Genomic DNA, 18,487 nt, shown 5'->3' with positions numbered 1-18,487 from the left:
CACAAAACCAGATGGCCAATCAGAACAAGTCTAATTTACATATATCAGCGTTAAAGGCACAGTAACAAAAACAGACTAATTGTAAGGGATAAAGAGAGGTTGCAAAATGGTCATGTTAAAAATAACTATAATTGTTTTTGGTACATAAACCCACATAAAAGTTCTTAATGGAATTCAGGGAAAAAATAAGATACAAGAAAAATGAAGAATATGGTCTTTAAAAGTAAATGAGAGCAGTGAGAAAGCAGGTTATTAAAGGATAAATGGGCGCTGAGCAAAATGCTCATATGTCACCTGAATAAAATCTTACACAGCACATGCTTTCTTTTATTTTACTTCTTTTAGCAAGAACTGTGTTGATGTACTGTGTTTATTCTTGACCAACCAATTGATGTTTTCAGCATACAGTGTAGAAACAGCTTCTTTATTTGGCTCCTGGTTTTGAGGAACAATTCTGCCGAATTTTTCAAATTTTCTGCCAAATTAAATTGTTAGAATATAAACAAAGTCATTCAGTGTGGGTTGATCTGAAATGCTCTGTTCTAGAGAACTTTATCAATTAACTTTATCGGTTAAACAAACGAATTGTTCACAGTGGTGGTGATAGGAACCAGACATATGAAGAGTCTAATACCTCTAAAAACTTCATTTCAAAAGATTATTACATGAAAAAATTAAAGTATGCTGCTTGATGCATTTTTTTAAAAATTCATTCATCACATATAAAAACTCAGGAGACACGTGAAGGTTCACGGGTGGTTTTGCATTATAAATAAAATGGCTATATTTGCACTGTAGATATTGTGACCCCTGGTTCCCATCACAACCACTATAAAGAAATCAGAGCTTGTACGTTTCTGTACAATGCACCATTTAAGTTAACCACTGAGTTCCCCTTTAACCTTCAGGCTTATAGTTGTTAATCTTAAAGGAATTCTCTGGCATTTTTCAACATAAACTCTTATGCGCTGCACCTGTACTATAAGGTGGATTACCACGAATAATGATTTTGACACTTTTTCTGAACTTAATAAAAGATTAGAAACTGATTTACTTGAATCACATTTGCAGTAGAAGCTGACAGACAGGTGCACACTGTCAGTGGATATTGACCATGGAGATAAGGCTGAAAAGCAGGTTTATAATTTAGTAAATAATATCCAGTGACCCATATATCGCAGGCTGCTCGCATGATAACCTCTTAACGCTTAACCATGTTGTCACGAATGTATTGCATAACCATATAATCACATTAGATCTCTGAGCCTGGAGGACTCAGCATTCTTCTGCAGGAGGAACAGGCTTGGCACCGCTGTGTGATGTTGACGCTTCTGTGCACATGGAGCGGCGAGAAACATGGCAGCAGCCTCTCTGAACAGCGTGATTGGAGAAACAAGCTGCTCTTTGTGAGGGAAGTGGAGAGAAAATGTTGTGTTGTAACTGACAGTGGGGTTGAAAGATGTGGTGGAGCTTTGAAAGTTACAAGCTATTTCCACTACACTGCTGCAGATAGAGCTACGGTCCTGCTGTGTTTGTGCATGTGTGTGTGTGTTGGGGGCGTTAATGTGACTTGTGGTATGGGTTTATTTTTTGATGTGAGTAATTATAAGAAGAGTTTATGAAAGTTTATGTCTCCTGTGCATGTCCATGTGCACTCTGTATGCATGTTTGCGTGTATGCAAGTGTATGTGCTGCATGTGTCTTTACAAATTCGGATTGTACCCTGTGTGAGGAAGCCAAGTTCTGAGAACTTGGGTGGCATCTATTTACAGCTAGAAGGCTGGACCCCTGGTAGGATAGACCTGAGGGTCAGGGAGGAGAAAGGGTGGTCATCAGGATTCCTAAAACTTCTTCAGGGGAAACAGAAGGTTAAGAGGGGAATTTACAGGGCATTAGATTGGGAGGAGCAGAAGGTTCAGGGATGGTCCTCCCCCCAAGCCTCATTTGTTCCATAACTGTGTTTTGTGTTCCGTGTTGTTATGGTGGTGTGTGCTTGTGTGTATGGGAATTTCTAAGGAGAACCCGGTCTCTGGAGAACCACGAAAAGAAAAAAACAACACATTTCTGTTGAAGTTAATGTAGAATTGTACCATGTCAGATAAAAGAATTGGTGTTATACAAAACATAGCATCACCAAGAGGAATACATTTCAAAACATGTTTCATTGCGTATAAATAGCTGAGGGAACTCAGTAGGTTTTCATGCTGGATGAGTAACATAACGTGAGCTAAAACTGCAGCTGAAACCGAGCGATGAAAGGAGACTCATCATCTTCCTCTTCAGTGGAACATGTGTCAACATATTAGTTTGTCAGAGAAATCTGTTTTAACTGGACCTACCCCAGCCTATTCACCGATTAAAGCCGCGCTTTCTCTGTTTTCTCTGTCATTTCCTTAGCAATGCATCCTTGACAACGTGCTCACATTAAGGCACTCGTGTTTCAGAGTAGGAAAGCATAGCATAACTTATTCACTAGCAAATATCAAAACTTTCACATTTTATACTTATGATAAAACATAAAATCAGTGTTTCACTGAATTGCTGGTCTTTTTTTCTCCATGTTTATGTGATGAAATGTAAAGAATACCCCAAAAGTGATTTCATTATTGGAACACTGGCACCTCGAATGGTTAATTGAGCACTCCAGTACCCAGCTGAGCAAACCCCTAATATATATGTGCATGTGTGCATGTATTAGATCTGGATGATATGCAAAAAACATACTGCAATATTTACTTCAGCAAAGGATAAATAATCACTCTTTTAACATCCATACAGTCAAAAATTGACTTTAGTACAGTACATAAATGCTGAAAACAACTTTAGTGTTGCTAAGAGTTGTGGCATAAACATACAATTTCTGCCTAGCTTCTCTGGTCATACACCCCTCAAAATCCTACATATTTTGTCTCAATCATTCTCAAGGACCTGTAAAAGGGCACATATCCTACATTTTATTGTATTTTATTTTTCCCTCTGAGGTCCACATATGACATTTGTGTGGGTTTATTTTAGCAAAATAAGCATGAAATTGTATTTAATTTTAATTCTTTATTCACATAAAAGGGCAAGGGAAATTATGTTTCCATGATGGGCCCTTTAATACCACTTTGTGGAAATGGTCGTCAATCAAGATCTGCATTCATGGTTATTCTACCAGCTTTAACACCAAAGTGGCCAAATTATGGACACACCACCTTTCTTGGTTGTAATTGTTTTGCACTTATTGTTCCACTTAAATTCTCATTGTCACCTATTTTTAGATGTTGTTGTCCAATTCAAGTAGGATACCTACTGATTAGAGCTATTTAAAGTCAAATTATACTCTGTACAAAGGCTTGCTCTGGTTGGCTGTTGGCAGAGAGAGAGAGAGAGAGAGAGAGAGAGAGAAACAGACAGAAACACAGACTGTATCCAACCATTTGAACTTTACAATCTGTCCTTTTTTCAACTAAGTGCTAAACTATTAATACAATAAATGAAATGCCAATATTGACTATTACCCATCTCTAGCTCTACCTCACAGCATGCACACTGAAAAAAGTGATGCACTGAATTTAATCGATTCAAATGTGCACATAATTCCCACATATAATGTATTTTTGGAAATATATTGTAAAAATATTGCATGAACATCATCTTGCGTTTACATTTGGTTTTGGTAAAGGATATTTTATTTATGTGGAAATGATCACATTTAAATTGAATAAATTGGATGCATCACGTTTTCGACCGCACGTGTGTACGTCTTACCTGTCGTCGCAGTAGGTGAACTTCATGTCCATGCTGTGTCGGCTGAGGAAGGTTTTGCAGTCGAGCGGTGTGTCGATGTTGGAGGGGTGAGGGATGGGTTCACACATCATCACCACACAGGTTAGGGGCGGCTCTTTAAAGCCACATAGCACACGCGGTGGGCAGCTGTTATACACCTTCAGATGCCCCGTACAGTGCAGGACCTGAGGGGACAAAGACTGAGTCAGAAAAACAGCTCACTCCAAGCTTGACATATGACATATACTATTATCACAGGTGGAGTTTCCAGGGGGCACTTTTCAAAGTCCAGTTTTTAATGAGACACAAGTCAAAACTTAGCCGCTGCCATACAGAACTTGACTTTGCTGCTCCAGTATTAAGCTAGCTGTACTTTAATGGAATTTTTCTCACTTTTTTATATTTAAAAATTTGACATAGTGTGTAAACACTGTTAAAGTTTCAAAACGTTCACTCCTCAGTCCATATAGTCCAAAAAAAGGCACAATGCAGGGAGGACAGTCAGAACAGAGCTCATATACATATATCAGTCTTATAGGCACAGTAACAAATACAGCCTGATTAATTCTAGGGGACAAAGAGAGGTTGGAAAATTATCATGTAAAAAGGAATTATGACTTTTTGTTAACATAAAAATTAGTGGACGCCAGGAGAAAAAGAACAAAAATAGAACAATATGAATCTCCTCCAACAAACACACTTCTGAATACAAACTTATACCCTTGATTCTTTTTGTCTACATTACAAAAATGTTTAGGGACACATGGGGACCTGTTTTAAATACTTTAAATCCGCTTTACTGTCCAGACATCCGAGGCATACCAGCTCTCTTTTTCCGTCCTATATTCCTGGAATATTTAATTGTCTGTAATTGTCTGACAGTTCTCTTTCCTCTCTTTCTTTTCTAGGAAAAAGTTAAGGGATGGGGGAAAATGTTCTGTGTTTCATTTTTTTAATCTTCTTTGCTGCTTACGCACCTCCCTGTTTCTTTTCTTTGTACAATGAAAAACACTTTGAATTTATACAATTTAAATGGGTCAAGTAAAGAGAAAGCTAACAACTGTGGTGATGTAACATTTTATTGATGGTGACTGACTGAAACATGTCAATCACGCATATACAAAGCACTATTTTTTCAGTATATTCCACGTTTGAATATTTGAAAATTAGTCATTAAAAATAAGACACTCCAAATCAGTTCAGGATCACTTCAGCAGAAACACCACACACCTTCCAGCTGGCTGATTTGAGGTTGACGGTGCGCCCTCGATTCGTCACTGTGCATTTCATTCTCATGAAGAAGTCTCTCTCCGTGCTCAGCTCTTTGCCTTTCTTGCCAACACCTGCAACAAAAAAAACACAGCCAACGTTTCATTTGATTTTTGATTGTGTGTGGTGCAACACACTGAGATGCTCTATATGCTGGGAACTGTCCAAGCTAAATAACTTCTAAATGATTTTTAAAAATGTTGTTTAATGTTTGGTTTATGGTGCGGCATTCTACGGCTGCATGCAGGATGTGTAAACATTCCAAGAGCAACAGCGAAGCTGGGAATGAAATACAAATTTGTACTCAGTGTTTTAGTCAGGAAAGTGCTGTAACTCTTGCTCCTGAGCGTAAAGTTTGTCTTTGACCTTTTCCTCCAGAGTAAAGAATGTTAAAACATCAGCCGTGTGAGGGATGACATCACTAGCAGCGGTTTGAGCTAGTTAAAATCATCCTGTGTTCCTAAACACAGCAGTAGGGACACAAACTCCATCTACCTCCACTCCAGGGTGAAAGTTCAACTGCTGGGCTCCAATGGGCCTTAGGTGGCATGCAGATTAGTAACATAGTGCTATTGGGGTGGTGGGGGTAGGGGAAGGGCAGTTGGTGGTGGTTAGGCAGGCCTGCATGAGGGCATACACATCGCCGATGCCAGCATGACCAGCTAGCCGGCTCCAATCTATCAACAGCTTAAGGAAGAAGGGCAGCCGGCTTAGCGCTGCAGGGTCGCACTGTGGCCGGCCCGGCGAAGCACCCCAAATAGCAACAGAGAGACCCGACCATACTAAAACACAGGAGACAGAACACGGGAGGCTCGGAGAGAGGGGCAGGAGGAAGCAGAGAGGGGCAGCAGAGGTCAAAAATGGGGGGCAAAGGGATGAAAGAGCGGGGTCAAACAGACAGGGTGGCCTATTATTTCAAACAGCCAGGCTGTTTTCTTTTGACATAACTGATCAACTCCTTTGAAGCTATATATTTTCACTGCTTTAGCTCATCAGACATGCAGGGATAGAACCTCCTGCACCAACCTACCAAAGCTCCTTTGATCCATTTCTAAATCACAGTTAATTTAAACAAATATTCATTGTGAGGTGCCAGTTTGTTAGGCAGAGATTGTACAATTGGCCAGCTATACCCATAATATACAGTGGCATCCATATGTTTTTGCTTTTCTAAGTGAAATGAGTACAGATCCTCTACAGAGAACACATTTCTGCATATTTTAATACACAATTACTTGCTCAATTTAACATATTGGAAAACAATACAACAATATATGGCCTGTGCAAAAGTTGTTCCACACTTAATATTTTATGTTTTTTCCAATATGTTAAAGCTGCACTGTGTAAGTTTTATCTGTTATAATTGAAAGAAGTCGCTTTACTGAAATATATGGTGTGCATGCACTGCTGAGTCACCCATAAACACCGGAAATAGCAATTTAAAAGTCAGAAGCGTCAAATCAGACTTTGCAGGATTTTTTCAGACCACGTCATACGTCTTTATATCGCCGCTGTCGGAACAAAACCTTGCATCTCCATTTTTGTTGTTTTTCAGTTTTTGACATATATAATTTGAAAATACATACCTATTCTCCTTTATACTGTGTGTGAATTTCACAATGAAATGACCAACAGAAATGACCCAAAATTATTTGGAAAAAAGTCTGGTTCCATTGACTTACATTAAAAATAGAGTATGTTTTTTTTCCTTCTCCTGTAAAGTTATCATTTTGGAGATACAAGGTTTTGTTCTGACAACAGCGATATATTAATGTCACACACACAGGCTCAAAAAGAAGGTCCAGCTCAAATGCAAAATCAACATTATACTAATGAAGATATCAGCGGTAGATAATTTAGTTGTATTCTCAGAAGACACGTCCTTCACCAAGTTCACTTCCTTCACCACGTCCTTCACCCAGTTCTGTAATACCCTTTAATCAGATTCATCCACTCAGGGAAGGATGTTATAAAATGTTCTTCGGTAGCCACAAAACTTACATAGTGTACCTTTCAGAAATTGTGCACTAAAAGCTGCAGAGAAATGCCATTTCTAAGTTTCCTGTAAAGAGTGACTTATTTTCACAAGACACATAATTTGACTGTGGGTGCTCAAAATTTTGTATACACGTATATAGGTGCACTTTCTACCCTGTCCATCCATGGAAAAGGACCACCACAGGACATTATTTGTGTGGTGGACCGTTCTCAGCATGGTAGATCTATGGTAGCGTGCGATGCGCACACGTCACTGTTATAGTTCACGAAAATAAACACGTCCAGCCAACAGTGGTCCTGTGGCTAGAAACTGTTTTGACTCTTTGCTCTTAATGACACTGGACAGATTGCTTGTCAGTTGCAATGGACATGCAAAAGCACTGAAAGATTCCAAATAACTCCACTAACTTTGGCTAATATGGGGAAACCCACAGATACCGGAGACTTCTGAGTTATTTAGGTGCCACTGTGTCCCAGAATGATTGTTTTTCCTTCCTCTATCATTAATTTGATACTACTCAGTATCAGCCTCAGTCCTTCCATGTCTTAGGCATGGTCTTTGTCAGTGTGATGATGCTGCATCTTCACCATTAGCTTGAGTCCAGTTTTCCATTTTTCCGTGTCTGGCAGATTAGATGTACTCCTGCTGCATGAAGTGACTATGATCTTGGAGCTCTCTAACGTCCCTGCACTATGCAACTCAAATGACATTCAAGGAGCTCTCTGGCAAACAAGTCAGCCTGCACTGCTTGATTCATGCCTGCTTTTGTCAATGTGATTAATGAAAAACATGCTTGTTTTCTATTTTTTTATTCTGCTTTGCCAGTTTTCCATTAGGCATACTTTGCTCCCGTTGTAGTAGAACCCTCTCTTGATATGGAACAGCACAGAATTCTTCAAACGTGCAAAGTCTGCTAGCATCCTTTTTAGAATTCCTCAATTGTCATACCAAGAATACTATCTATAGGACTTTATGTGGTCGAGCAGCCACAAATAGGCAGAATGGTGGGTGCATCCTATCTAGAGGAGAGGGCACCTTGCCTCCTAACCATCTCAAGAGAGTATGGCCATGTGTATGTAGGTATTTTTTCTCTGAATGACTAGGGGTGTTCAGCCCTGAGGACAGAGTTTTGGGAACACACTCTTAAGAATGAAAAGTTTTTAAAACTTTGAGCAAAACGCATCCTTTTAAAAACACTCGTGCATGGTCAGTGTTGTTTTCTCAGATCTTGAGCATGCTTCAAGACCGTCTGATATGCCTGATGACCAGGCTCTTTCTGTGTGGTTGATAATTATCAGGTTTGATTACAGGTTTACTTAATGTAGCTTGTATTAGTCACATATTAATCTCCTTTGTTTTTATTACGCTTCATATTCAAGTCCCTGTGTTGTTGTGTTTGCATCAAAACATGCCATCTCTACAACTCCATGCTCCATATCTTGCATATTAGAGCATCATCTTACAATGTTAATGTGGCTAATAATTAATGGAAGCTTATAGCACAGGTAGATCATCACAAACTCATGGCATGCTGTTATGTATAAACTGGGACATACCGGTTTTGAGGGTGAGGTTCTCTCGGATTTCGTCATGGTCGCAGGGATGAGTGAAGTCAAAGATACTGTGTCCAGTCAGTTCAACCTAAAGGGAAATCAATGAACAACAGAATCATACAATGTAGTTCATCATGACAAGTCTAACAGTCTAATCACCCTCCAAGCTACGAAAATCTCTAATCATAATGTAGCTGTCAGATACTGAGCTTCTATAAGTACATACTGGAGAGCATGAGACCCTGTCATACTGTTAAACTAACACTGTAGAAACCAGTGGATCTGCTCTTCTGCACTCATGCAGAAACGAGACGAGCTTCCATAGTGGCTAACAACGCCAATGTGTGTGTGTGTGTGTGTGTGTGTGTGTGTCAAAGAGCAGCTCCAGAGAGTCTGTATAAATGACATGTACAGTCACTAAAGTGCTAGCTCAACAGGAGAGTTCTAGAGCGAAGCTGTTTGTTTGGGTAGAATACGCCTGTGTGTAGCCTGAATTCTTTTAGATGGGCCTGGTTGCAGGTTGTGAAGACAAGCTAGTAAGAAATATGTCCCAGAGTGAGGTCAACAACCAATAACTAGCTATTTAGCCTTCTTCACTGTAGTTACCATAACCAGAGAGAAGGAAGCAAATGCAACACACAACTGCTGATCTTGTATTTAACTGCCTAGCTAGTTAGTACAACAGCTGGCAGAATACCATGGTGGGTAAAGGCTAATGAACCACATTTCTGCCTTTTACAGACCTAGGAGTAGGCGTCTCAGGCTAACGGTTAAAGACGGTGACATCTTTTTTCCCACAGTACTGAAAATTTTACTACTACTTACTACAATTACTACTTTACTACAATTTACTACTACTTTTACTACTACTCACCTAACTCGCTATATTCAGGCTACACTCTATGCTAGGAACAAGCACAGCTCAGCTAAATTCCCATAATCTGCAGAAACAGTTGAGGAGGGTGATGCTGTGTTAGAGTAAAAAAATTGTGCTTGTCTTATTGCATAACTGGTTTAATACCTTAAAATCCCAGGCTTGTTACACAGTAAGGCTTATTATTCATTAACTACAGGGACTTCAATGTAAACCAATGGAGCTTTTCTTGGGTTATAGAAGTGCAATAAGACTTTGGGCCTGCTGGCAGGCCCGTGGCTTGGTAAGGGGTTGAAACTTCGACACAACTGATGGAGTGTGCAACTGATGCATCTTAATGACCCATATTTATTAAGAAAGACCAAAAGTGAAGCTCTAATTAGCCATTTTTTTTACCTAAGGTACCCGTGTGTGTGTGAGAGTGTGTGTGAGAGGTGTGTGTGTGTGTGCATGCTAACCTGTGTAAGACCCATGAATTTGTTGATATTCTCTGATAGGAAGACCATGTCTCCGTCTGATGTTACCACAGAGACGAAGCCTTCCAGTGACTTCAGGTAAAGACTGTCCATCTGTCTGTCTGCTTCTCTTTCACTGACACTGCAGCCTGAGAAGCAAAACACGCATACACAAGATGTTAAGTGTTAAGTATAGTATATGGGCGTATGTGTGTGTGCGTATGTGTATGTGTGTGTGTGTGCGTATGTGTGTGTGTGTGTGGGTATGTGCACACTCATTCATCTTGTTTTGGTTCTTAAGGCCATGGCTCACAGCCAAAACAAACCAGAGCAACTTCATCCTGCTACTCTGAACCCTCCCCAAAAAACAGTGACCTCCCCATTGTCACTTCCCCTGGGCCTGTCCACCCACAGAAATACACACACACACACACTCACAAACACACATACTGACTCTAAGACAAACACATTTATAGCCATTATAAATCATGATACCTCACAACTCTAATGAGGGCAAAATTCAGTGCACATGTACCAGCCGAAAAAAGGGAAGCGCTTTCTTTTACAAATCCCAGCTGAGTGTCTGTCAGGAATGAGCCTTTAGCACTAAGGCCTGAGGAAGCATGTTGCACCAGAAGTCAAATGTGTTTATGCATTTCTTGATAAAGTTGTGTGCATGCACACATATACACTACTGTGTAGCAAAAGTCCCCAATGACACAAAAAAACAAACACAAGGTAATGGATTGTTTTTCTAATCTGATAACTCTTAAATAAACTCATCTACCTCTCGAGCCCAAAAAAAACAGAGTGACCATAAAATGTATTAACATTGTTGCTGCCCATATCCTTAAAGAAAGCCAAACAGTTCGGTAAGGAGCATGAACGTGATGCAGTGGCCATGAAGAGCGAGCGAGGCAGTGAATGTGGTGCTGGATCTGGCGTGGGTTCAGAGAGGAGGTGCAAAAGGAGAACACAGAGCGGCTCCATGCTGGGGGGTCGGAAGCATGTGATTGCTCCAGTGTGCTTCCTTCAGATAAGAGGCTTTCTCAAGGCCTACGGAGGCCTGGGGCTGGAGTTGAGCCCAGCCTGGAGAACTGCAGCCCCAGAGAATTCCACCTTTGAAGGGCTTAAGGAGAACTAAGACATTTTTGTAATAAAACAAATCTTCCGTTTAGTTTGAGATTTTCGAGAGAATATCCGTTATAGACGTACACGTCTATACAGTCTACATGCAAAAGTTTGAACACCCCTAGTCTAATTCTAAGTGAGAACAAGTCATGGTATGTCATGTCATGTTAACTTAAATATTTAATTGCATTTTTTTGCAAATATTTTCTGCAACTTTTCTGCAAATTTTAGAGCAAAACTTGCAACAACTTTTGCTCAAGCCACAATTTACATTTTATTTCTTTTCTAGTATGTTCAATTCACCAAATAAACACTAACTGTGTATTAAAATGTGCAGAGGTGTGTTCTCTGTAGAGGATGTGTTGACTTATTTTCACAAAACTCAGCAAAACCTTTTCCATACATCTGTATGAACATGAAAATAAGAAAGAATGTCTAAAGAAAAAAAAACTGCAGTTCCATCCACCACCCCAGCACATTCTTGAATCTTGATGGAGGGACAACATGAACCTCTTGGTCAAACTCTGACATTAAGTTTGTACAGCAACATCTGGAACAAGTTGTGCCCAACAGGATTACACTCAAGAAAGAATTTTAAACTGCCGTAATGGCAGCTGTCTTACGCAACCCAAAGCCAGATTTTCATGTTTGTGAAAATGCTAAAACAAACAAGCATCCCAACAGCTCGCAGAGGGCTAATATTACGTCTCTTCCTTCCAATCATAGAGTTTGACCTCTGAACCCAGGGACTGGACACAGGAAGCAAACACAGCTCTTGCAGCTCCTTTATCAGAAACAGTGAGAATGCAGAGTGTGCAAAGAGTTCTGATACTGTACAAGAGAAACTGAACTCTTCTTCTTCTTCTGCTGTGAAGAATTGTTGACTTATGCAGTAAATGAAAGAATTTTAAAACAACACTCGACTGAGATAGTTACTGTTAGAAGGGATAGTTTTAATAGTTAAGTGATAAACAGAACACAGTTTTATACAGTATGTCATAGGAACTTCTTTTGGAAAAGCCTAGTAACTAATACAAACCATATTCTGACCTTTTATTAGAATATATGCAAATAAACAAATACAGTAAAATGTTACAAGAGTTTGTTTTAAAAAAAAGTATTTGATATCTTTTGAGCTAGTCTGAAAAACAATGTTTAGCTCCAGATTTCTCCTGGAAGTTTGAAAGTGGTTAAACAAACACACTGACACATGGAAAAATCACTACTCATTATACTAATATTATCTGTGCTTATTGTATAATATTAGTGTTTAGTGCCCAGAGAACTTCTTAACTTTTAATGCAAGTTAATGATAAGAGGTTTAATGTCAAATAATTTTGGGGCATTTCTGCTGGTCCATTCATCACGAAATCTATATACAATGTAAAGGCCAGCTGCCATGTTTAAATGATGTAGAAAAATAAAAATCAACAAAAAAGAAGAATACATGAATTTTATATATATATATATATATATATATATATATATGACTGCAAAGGTTTTAATAATAATAATAATAATAATAAATAATAATAGCTGTTATTATTATATGACTATTGTTATTGTTATTAGTTTGTGTGTGAGTCACTAAATCTCAAACTGCTGTATAATGACATAACATGTCAATGACATTTTAATCCAAATTATTTGCATATGAAAACACAACAGTTGCAGTATTTTTTAAGGTTCCTTCTTTCCACTGTGACAATACACTGTGCAAATTATTTGAATTCAATTGTACAAGAAGTGCAATAACTTGCCGGTAAAACATTCAGTTTTCCTCTAGTTCACTGCACAAAAATGACGCAATATGAATATAAAATAAGTTCTCCTGAGAGCTGACTTTCCTGGGTAGCTTGATAATAACACAGCACTACAGATAAAGCTTTACGCTCACACCTCAGTGTTTCAGAGGTTTCAGTCCTACCCGGTAAATCCCCCAGTGCTCCAATCAAAGCGGGATTTCACATGTGCTGACTCACCTGAGAAAGCATCTAACTAAACGCACCTGACGTATTACTTTAATTAGCCTCTGTGAGTCATCTCTATACATCAGCGCATGTGAATGTGTGTGCGCCTCTTGCTCTTATGTAAGAGGTGTTTCCCCGGCACCCTCAGTGTGGGTAGGGTGGTATGGGGAGAGGAGGGGAGGGTGCGTGTGGCGCCACGGCAGGCCCGTGTTTTGGCTGGCCTGAAAACTCTAAGCGCCAGCTTCTGAGAAAGCACCAATCACGCACTGATCTGCTTCTTCCAGCACAGCACACAGCATCTGATAACACTATCTGATGTGCCATCTCACAGCCACAGAGCTGCCTTTCTCTGCCTAAATCTCCCTCAGATCATGTCTTTCCATTTCTGTTCATACGTGTATGTTTGCTTTTAGCTCTCGCGGTTCAGTGTAACTAAGCCGGTGACTTGACAGCAACTTTACCTTTTGTAAAAAAAAAAACAAAACAAAACAAAAAACAAAACAAGACACTGTGGTTATCTAAGAAAGAAACACATCAGAAAGCATCTAAGAGAATTAAGGGACAATTCTGCTCCCACCTCACGGTAGTATCTGACTAAACATAGGATGGAATGCAAGAGCCCTGAAGCTGTTCTTTTGTCTGGCTTCCGGAGATTCTAATTTTACAATCAAGACATCCAAACAATACAGACATACACACACACGCATGAACATCCTACACCCATTCCGCCGCTGTCCAAGAAACTTCCAGAGAGCTTGCACTGGCCGCCTGCCTTGCATCAAACCAACACGCATATTGGCGCACATAATACAGCTGTATGCTTGTTGACTTGAACATTATTGAAAATCTGTAGGTAGATCTTAACCATGATATGCATGCCAGACGTGTTCTGAGTGGGTGAAGATCCTGAAAATAAAAATATAAAGACTCCTGGCTGGCCACAAAAAGCAGTTGCAAGCTGTGATATCTGCCAAAAGGACTGTAACTAAGTACTTTTTATTTTTTAGTTAATCAAAACTAAACTAAGTTTGCCTTAAATTTTGAAAAAAAAAAAAAAAAAGCATTATATTTTGAAGACAAAGTGCTGCAGTGGTTGTGTTTCCTTTTTTTCCATTTCAAAAATTAATAAAATATGTAACTTGGCTGGGGGTGCCAAAACTTTTGCATACAACTGTATCTCTGAAATGGCAACTTTACAGGAGAAGGAAAAAATGTTCTTAGCTTTGATGTATGTAATAAAATTGTATTCTGAGTAATTTTTGACCTCTCTATTGGTCTATTTATCATAGAGCAAAGCGCATCTGCCATTTGAAAATGTTAGAAAAAACTACATAACAGTGCTTTTTGATAAATGTAAAAAATACATGTCTGAAATTTTACATTCAATTTTATTTCATATAATCATCATGAATGTTAAATTTAAACTCTTATTTCACTGATAAGGTTTGGTTGCAAACAAAAGGGCTACAATTTTGAAACATCTGACTGGGAAATTATCCAATCAGGAATTTTTTCTCCACTGTAGACTTCAGGAGCTGAACTGAAGGCCTAATGTGTATAACTGTGTATAATTAGATCTGACAGTGGAATCAGCCAATCTCGTTTTGATTTCCAGTGGGAGGGACTAATTTGGTTAGAAAAAAACATCCCTCCAGGCCAACTGGAAGTCCTAGATGTTTCACTGACCACAAGTATAAGCGAGAGCTTAATCAAGTTTCAATCAGTCGTTAGAAATGTAAAACAGCGGCAGTTGCTATGTTATCTGTCTATTATGAGCTTCAAATGAAACATGGAATGCCCCAGCGTTCATGTTAATCATTGTTAGCTTAACATACTACTTGAATCCCATAGGGGTGCTAGCAGAAATGAAAATTAGCATTATCATAGAGACACTTTTTGACAGAGTTTTGACGTTTATGTTCCAAACTAAAGGCCAAGCTCTAACAGTCAGCATTCACTACTGCTAAAAATGACAGCAATGATATATTCACATTTTAGGAGAAGCAAATAAACCCAAGCATTTGCAAACACCTTTTCAAACGCCTTCGTTTTCATTGTCTCCGTTTTTTATTGCATTGTCTTATTCATTAAACTGCTTGGCCTTATTCACAATAAACTTAACAAACCCTGACATGCTTGCAGCAGTAGCTAAAGCAGGCCTAATAACCGCTAATACAATCAAAGCTTTGCATAAAGCTAGCTCCTATAATGCATCTGCAACATTAACACACCCTGACAGCAAAAAAAACCCAAACCATTTCCTCATAACAGCCCTGCTGTCAGTATCAGTGAACCAGATGCTTGTATTGTTGTATGTATAAGACTATTCTCCCTTTAAACCAGAAAAGCCTGCATGCTTTATCTGTCACATGATACTGTGCCACTAATTCAAGACACTAGTTGGCACTCTTTCATGCTTTTTATGTGCTGAACTCAAGAATGTTGGTAGGCTTCAGTGACAAAAAAATCTAAGAAAGGAATTTATAAGAGGAAAAAATAAACCCTTAAACTCCTTAAACATATAACACGAAATTTCCACGCTACAGTTCCTCACTCTTATAACTACATAACTTTTATATTAGTTTTACAGTAGTTGCTAAATAATTAGTAGCATGACATGTAGCTGTCGAGAAGCAATTACTGAGAAAAAGGAAATCAAGAAGACAAACAAAGAACAATCGAGAAGAAACAAAGAAGCTGCTGGTGACTGACCACCACACCTCACACCTCAACATCACTGAATGTGTTTGGGATCACTTAGATTGTGAGAAGCAGAAAATGGAACCAACTTCTAAGACTGAACTTTGGAGGTGTGGAAAAATATCCCTGCAGGTTTCTTTAAAAAACTGAAAGCGAGTCTCCTGCAAAGAAGGTAAGCTGTAATAAAGGCTGTAATAAAGAGTGGACACACTAAACACTGAAGAACTGATATTGCATTTAGTTGTTGGGTCTTCTAGCAGTTTTCTGTTAAATATATTTTTTCTGCTTTTTTTCTGACAATAAAAAATGAATAACAACGCTACAACGTTACATTTTAACTGGGAATTAAATAGATGAAGGATGGTCTCTGACTTTTGAACAGTACTGTTAATCACTGTCCCTACCTTGGCCTTTGCGTTGTTGCTATGCTGTAACAAACAAATATGCCCTTTAACCCAGGGTGTTAAACTTGGCTCCTTTCAGGTCATAGCACTGCAGTTTCGGCCTTTGTGAGCTAAATTCGTGAGTGTGAGGAGACGAAAACACTAACGCCTGCAGAGGTGTGGCTGGAAGGAACTCAGTTTGTCATTCTGCTCCAGCCTATCACTTTTTGTTTTGTGCTGAGCAATCTAAAATGTTCCAGTGGGATTTTTGAAAATTCATATGGTCTGACATACTTAAATTACTCGGGTGAAAAATTCAAGCAGGCAGATTGTTAACCAAGTCACATCACAGTTCAACAGTGTGCTTTAATATAGGCATATTGCATTCATAATATACCACATTGTCCATGTTGTGTTGCACAAGCACACATATTTGTTTGTGATCTGCAGTGAAGCCCTTACTTGATGCGAGGAGTTTGCGTGTGCGGAGGAAGCTGATGGTTAGCCTCATGATGGAAGCCTTGTCCAGGTGAGAGCTGACGCTGTGGGGCAAAGGCAGCTGGTGGGCCAGTTCATAAAACACCTCCGTCTCCTTACTGCGTCTGCAGCGGGCAGCGTCTCGAGACTTCTCCTTCCGCCGCTCTGAAGTGCTCCTGCGCATAGGAGGCAGCGAAAAAAAGTGAGGCTAGTGCTCATGCACAAGATTCAGAATTCAGGATACTTTATCATGGAGAAACGTGGACTGTCCAAAAGTTATGGCACTCATTATACTTTATATTTTATTTTTTGCATTCTTAGACTCTGAAAATAAATAGAAAAAAATAAAAATATATGTTACATTTAAGTGTGTTCTCTGTAAAGGATGTGTTCACTTATTTTCACTTAAAAAATCAACAAATGTTGCATTTTTTCTAAATTTTACCTGGACGGTACCCTTATTCTAGCACTGTAGGCATAACGCCATCTTCTTACATTTTGTTTAATTACTTCTGACTTGTAGCTCTTAGAAACAAGTAAGGAATATGTGCTGCACATGTGAACTCTAAACTTTTATATGACATCTTTACGGCATTTGGTAGACGATCTAATGCAGAGCGACCTACAGTTTTATCGAGCTACAGAGGGAGGTGAATCTAGCATTAGGAGTCTTGCCCAAGGACTCTTATTGGTACAGTTTGGCCTGGGCAGAGAATTTAACCCTGGTCTGCTATGCTGAGGGCAGCAGTGTTACCCACTACCCCACTGGTCACCAACCCTGTTCATGGAGATCGACCCTCCTGCAGGATTCAGCTCCATCTCAAATCTAATTTACCTAATCCAAGTAGTTAAGTGGACTGATGATTTGGATTAGATGTGTTCAATCAGGGTCATAAAATAAGTAGTAAATCTCCAGAAGCAAGGTTGGTGACCACAGCATTAGGCAATATTAAGCACTGCAGAGTTTAAGTGATACTACATTTGTGGTCATAAGCAGAGATGGACAATTTAACGGACTGTTACCGCTGTGTTTGCAGCTGTTACATTTTCATCATTTTTAAATTTTTTCTTCATTTCTTTTTAAAACATAACAAGTGCAGACTAAAATCTGTCAATACAGAATGTAAATCAGATGCGAATGCAATTCATTTTGTAAATATTTCATTAATCATGCAATTATGCAAACAAATGTATATCAATACGACCATAATAACTTTACCCTCTGTAGTGAGAGCATTTTGGAGTATGTCAGGTATGAGACAGCAAAGGACAGTGGAAACGATATAGGGGGTAAGGCAAAGCTTCAGTCAGCCCGAATTTGAACCCACTTCCTTTGTTGCTTGCATTTCCGCTCTGAAAGCAGGTCAGTGGCCAGAGGTTGACACTTCTGGTGAACACCAAGATCCCTCCCCTTCACACACACCACATAGATAAGGCAGCACGCAGACAGAGCTGTCCATGCTATTTCTTTCCTTCTGATATCAATTACAAAACAAATGCAGACTCTTTCATATTCATATAAACAGGGTCTTACACACGCACACCTGAATGCATGCACTTAATCAAACAGTGCTTGTTTATTCGACTTCGGAACATAGCGGCCTCTTTGAGCATCTGATAGCCAGATGGCAGGATAATCGCTCCTATTTCACATTCAACTCAGATACTGTAGAAACCAGGCCAAGCCCAAAAACTCAGCCAGAGGAGAGAGAGCCAGTGTCCTGCAGGTGGTCAACACACCCTCACAAGAGCAGAGATGTACACCAAAAAGTGCCCTTTAACCTCAAATAGCTACGTGTCCATCAGAGAACCCTCAGCCAATGAAAATCCGCCTCAAATACTGCATTCCTTTGAACACGACAGTGCAATCTTTTTATTATTTTTTTTTTTTATATTTTTCCAAAT

At 39.3% G+C, this 18,487-nt stretch overlaps 1 protein-coding gene across 1 annotated transcript in view; it reads right to left on the bottom strand.

Moving 5' to 3' along the window:
- epas1b (endothelial PAS domain protein 1b) overlaps positions 1 to 18,487 on the bottom strand; it is a 61,229-nt gene that overhangs the window by 20,146 nt on the left and 22,596 nt on the right. The window contains exons 2-6 of the mRNA XM_036573829.1: positions 16,568 to 16,758; positions 9,925 to 10,070; positions 8,596 to 8,680; positions 5,002 to 5,114; positions 3,754 to 3,956 (exon numbers count right to left, since the gene is read on the bottom strand). Coding sequence (XP_036429722.1) covers positions 3,754 to 3,956; positions 5,002 to 5,114; positions 8,596 to 8,680; positions 9,925 to 10,070; positions 16,568 to 16,758 — 738 coding nt within the window. The remainder of the gene's footprint in view (positions 1 to 3,753; positions 3,957 to 5,001; positions 5,115 to 8,595; positions 8,681 to 9,924; positions 10,071 to 16,567; positions 16,759 to 18,487) is intronic.

This window comes from Colossoma macropomum, unplaced genomic scaffold, assembly GCF_904425465.1.
Source record: "Colossoma macropomum unplaced genomic scaffold, Colossoma_macropomum, whole genome shotgun sequence".
Classification (NCBI taxonomy): domain Eukaryota; kingdom Metazoa; phylum Chordata; class Actinopteri; order Characiformes; family Serrasalmidae; genus Colossoma; species Colossoma macropomum.
This window is presented reverse-complemented; position numbering and strand designations above follow the sequence as displayed.